General features: G+C 37.9%; 1 protein-coding gene across 1 annotated transcript in view; it reads right to left on the reverse strand.

The window, feature by feature from the left end:
- Positions 1–327: 327 nt before the first annotated feature.
- LOC125024971 (small nuclear ribonucleoprotein G-like) overlaps positions 328–4,906 on the reverse strand; it is a 6,484-nt gene continuing 1,905 nt past the window's right edge. The window contains exons 2-3 of the mRNA XM_047612777.1: positions 1,075–1,222; positions 328–569 (exon numbers count right to left, since the gene is read on the reverse strand). Coding sequence (XP_047468733.1) covers positions 516–569; positions 1,075–1,222 — 202 coding nt within the window. The 3' untranslated portion in view covers positions 328–515. The remainder of the gene's footprint in view (positions 570–1,074; positions 1,223–4,906) is intronic.

Raw genomic sequence — 4,906 nt, forward strand, 5'->3', positions numbered from 1 at the left:
CATCTCCTCAAGCCACTGCAACAATGGGTATGGGATTGAGCCAAAATTCTCATGACAGCATGTTCCAGTCACCCTAGTCCTCAGCCCAATTTTTGAGGGCTATCACCCTTTTGGTCAAATATTAAGCCATAAGGTTTTACTTCAAAATTATGGGCACTAATGAAGTAAAAAAGAAAGAAAGAAAGAATGAAAGAAAGAAAGAAAAAAGAAAAAAGTCATAATTACAAAAGCAATTAATACTTCACAAGTTATACCATTTATTTCCTTCAAATATATAGGCTTTATAACAACAATAGCAGTATCAATAAGAATAATAAAACACAATTCTACAAAATCATCATTTTACTGAAAACACATTCACATAATAATTCCAGAAAAAAAAAAAAAATCTGGAAATTCCTTGGAAAACTAAATCATTCTTCACAGACAAGAATGGCTGCTTTCAATCAAAACCTAAGTTGAATTACATCTTCCTAAAATCCTAACTTAAAGCTTAATATTACTTGGGTACAGGACTATGATATCCGATCCAGGGCTTCAAGCATGATGATGCTACTGCCTCGGATGACCTGTGGGAAAGAGAGACTTATTGTCATCTTTATTATATTATTATTATATAGAAACAGGTTTAACAGGTTTTTAATTAATGAACTGCAAGAGAGAGAGAGAGAGAGAGAGAGAGAGAGAGAGAGAGAGAGAGAGAGAGAGAGAGAGAGAGAGAGAGAGAGAGAGAGAGAGAGAGAGACACACACACATTTACTTTGATTTCAGTATCTTATAAAAACTATACCAGAGATCAAGCTGTAGGATAAGAAGAACATCACAAACCTTTCATGATCATATAAAAAATCTATATGAGCAGTATGGAAAACATTTACTAATATTTCATTTTTGGCCAAGAAGATAGATGACAGAGGACAGAAAATTACTGTTTATAATCATATATAAAGCAACAGCACTGATGCAATATTTTGAAAGTCAAGTCACTCTCCTTCCCATATGTGCACACACGCACAGGCAAATAATTAAACAAAACTCTATTCCCCCATTCACAACAAACATGTAAATACTAACCACAAAGCCAACCCTGACACGATCTCCACTCCTGCGCACTTCCACCCCATCATCCACCACAAGGTTCATGAAGGGGTCAAAGCCTCTTAGGGTTCCCTCGACCACACGTCCACCATTTAGCTTGGTCATGACGCGCTTGTCCATGTACCTGAGAGAAGAGAATGATATCTGTTGATGCTGATAACATAAATAAGTGCAATTAACAGTGAGATCAATAAGAAAAATATTAGCAAAAGAATTTGCACTATGAAGCAACTAAAACCTCCTAAGAATCACGGCATAACCGTGTCAGATGATTAGGAAAAAGATTAATGAATTTTCAGGTATTTTTCTTCTATGAATTAGTTTTCTGAAAGAAATATAAACAGAGGTTACGGTATCACTAGAGTTTGTCATCACTAGATGACAAACTATTTTAAAAATCTGTTTCGAATGGCATACCATAAGCAAAGTTTATGTTGCTGACTGTTTGGAGCTTGGCATATATTATCTACTAAAGGCACCTCAGAGTCAATTGTCATAGTATGATCAAATACAAAATCAGTTGGAAGTAACTGTGTTTGCAATGCATACTGTATAAGCTACCTTGCAGGTGAATGAACTGTGAGAAAACCACATATTTTGCTTTATGCAGAAATCAATATAATTCAAGTATCCCTAACCTCTCTAAAATCTTTCACAGGTCCTGCATACTTGTTGACTGTAGTGGGTGGGTTGCTATCTCAAAAATCACCATAAAAGTTTGTAAAGAAAATAAACATCAGGCATTCTCATCACATCAAATCTTAACCCAATGCCGACGGGCATAATGTGTACGAACGTACTATGCCCACTGACAGTTACTTGTTTGATTGTTTTTACACATAGATGGCTACACTTGTACTAAGTCACCAATGAGCCAGTTATGAGTATTGCCTGTCTAATCCGTTTACCCCTTTCTTTGATTTACGATAATATTTTACATAATCTTATTTTGCTGTTACTGTTTATAACATGATAATAATTATAATGTTTATAATAAAAATAACACCATCGATATTCATAGCAGTAGTAAAAAATACGTTTTTCCTGCCAATTTAAATCAGGTAAGGTCACAAGGTCTACTAATTGACTCCTTTGTGGCTAAGCACTAGTAGAGCCATCTATGTGCAGAGACATTTCACAAAAAATATAGAAAATGAGCACAGCATTTTCCCCATTTTTTATTAATTTTCTCTGGCACCATTGGGTTAAATCATTTGGCTTTTACAGACAATCTCAATATTGTCAGATTTATTCTGGTGTGATGATAAGGAATTTGATGATCATTTCTATTGCTAATCTAGACATTATAGTCCCTATAGTAAGGGGAGGATATGAAGTACATAAAGGACATTAAGTGCAAAATAAAATTAATATAAAAAAATAATAAAAATAATAGTAATAACAATAATTACCAGTCAATATGGATAACTGGCTATTGGCATGCTTTCATGTTTTTTTGCAGGAAATCTATTGATTTCAATGATTCTTGGTATTATTCCTTGTGTAAATGAATCACTGAGATTTGATTACCATTCCCTTTGACAATCTTGATTTGCTAGTCATGATAGCAGGGAAGGGTATAAAAGTATATAAGGGAAATTATTGGGGTATAACAAGCTGAAATAAAATGAATATAAAACAGAAATGTGTAAAATCACCATGAAAATCATTTAAGATTGGCTTGTGAAACTCTAGGACTTACCTGCCACATTTGAAAGTCTACGGGCAGATGCACCAGCTTCCAAAAACTCAATAGGCATCCCACCAATCTTTCAGTAAAATCTGTGGCCATAACGTCACCAAAAGAACCTAGCGTGCCCTGGACCCCCTGGTCATGCCCCTGTGCCCTTACCCCAATGGTTGTTACACAAAACGTTCTAACTCAACATCCAACCTAACCTAGCACTGTGGTATATATTCCCAGTAAAAATTTTTGACTGACAATCGGGTCTTCCCGGACAATAATTACATCAGATTTATTCTCATGTAATGGCAATGAATCTGAAGGTGACAGTCTCAATGTGATGTGACAAGGTCTGATAGCAGATGGAATTAAGTATATCAGGCTATTTACGGGGAAAAACTGTTTGGAAGAAGAATAATAGGGAACAAAAATGAATAAAACCTGCACAAAAAAAAAAAAAAAAAAAAAAAAAAAAAAAAAAAAAAAAAAAAAAAAAAAAAATAAATAAAACAAAACAAAACAAAATAAAATAAACAAAATCAGCTAATGAAGCTCTATGGATGTCCTCGACCCTCCTAGATACTCCAAGAAGACGACAGGGTGCAGGAGAAATGGACATCCTCTCACTATGTCTAAGTACGACGGGAACAAGATAACAATCAGCCCACCAGCAGGAGGAGGCAGCCGCAGAGGAAACACTGCATCTTCTGGGTGTTTTTAACCCATTGGCGACGGGTATAGAAAAATTTTAAAAACTCTACGTTCTGGCGAACAGCGGCAACACGCTGACTTTGAGCGCGTGAATTCGGTACATCAAGCCACACCGCGGCAGACAGCTGCACGCCACATTTCGGGCGTATTGTTATGACGCCTATAGGCGTGACCCGTCACCATTGGGTTAAAGCTCGAAGTATTTACAAGGATGGACTGGCCTTAACCCAATGCCGACAGGTATCAGAAATCCCTGAGTGTCATAAACTCTAATGATTTCTGGCAACATCCAGACACTGGGCGCAGGAGTCCTGTTCAAGTAGCGGAACTTCCCACTCCACACGCTCTAGTACATCATCACACATACAGCCATACCCCTCAGACCAAGCGTTATGTTATGACACTTGTACTTGTGACCCATCCATAAAGGGTTAAATAGGATCATCACTGTATGGACCTGAGAACAGCCACTACCTAAAGAGTAGCAATTCTTTGGAAGATACAGCTGAGATCCATTCAACTGTAATGCTCAGAGGTTGTGGTCTGCTACAAGTCCCAGGGTTATGGCCACAAAACTAAATATTGCAGGAAAGAAACTGCTTGTGCTATCTGTCCAGAAGCTCACCAGAAAAAGGATTGCTCTGCAATGACAACGAAGACACTGTCATCATTGTGAAGAGGTGCATTAGGTGCAGAGTGCAAGGTGTGATGACCTTGCACTGTAACTGCCCCCACAAACTGCCACATGCACGGAGTGGCGATGCCCAGCCCAGCTACACCCCACCCAGTGCTGTGTGACATCACCAACCCACAGGAATTCCTGCAACTGTCAGGGGAATTCCCCATCCCAGGAAACAGTGCATGCGCACAAGGTTATTGTTCAGAATAGCGTAAATAATTGCCAAAAGACGTAAAAGAAGTATAATAAAACTAGAAGAATGCATTACATACATGAATTCAGGAAAACAGACGCTAGTAATGACAAAATAAGCCTTCTCACAAGCGCGTAGCAATACATGGACTACTTGATGGATCGCAGTAATGGGTTACGCGTCACATTTGTTATGATCCTCGCAAGGTAAACATGGAAGGGGACTTAGAAAATGAAGGGGCTATCTTCTGTCTTCTCTGTCCTGTATCTCCCTTATTTTTGATTTCCGAACCTTTCACCATAGATGAAAAGTGTCTTACTTTTCGTCAAGGTATCCACTCCACACACTTATTTTACTGTACTTTTTGTGTGACATGCGCGGAAAGTTTTCCAAAATGGCTTACTACAACATCAAGTTAATATGAGTGTAAAATTAGGCCAGCACTACAAAAACGGAGTTGGCAGGTATACTCCTAACAACGGAATTATTAATGTCTTGGGGCTCTGAAGTAGTTTTCTGTGACTCTCAAAGTGCTCTGCAG

The sequence above is a fragment of the Penaeus chinensis genome, chromosome 4 (genome assembly GCF_019202785.1).
Source record: "Penaeus chinensis breed Huanghai No. 1 chromosome 4, ASM1920278v2, whole genome shotgun sequence".
Taxonomy (NCBI): domain Eukaryota; kingdom Metazoa; phylum Arthropoda; class Malacostraca; order Decapoda; family Penaeidae; genus Penaeus; species Penaeus chinensis.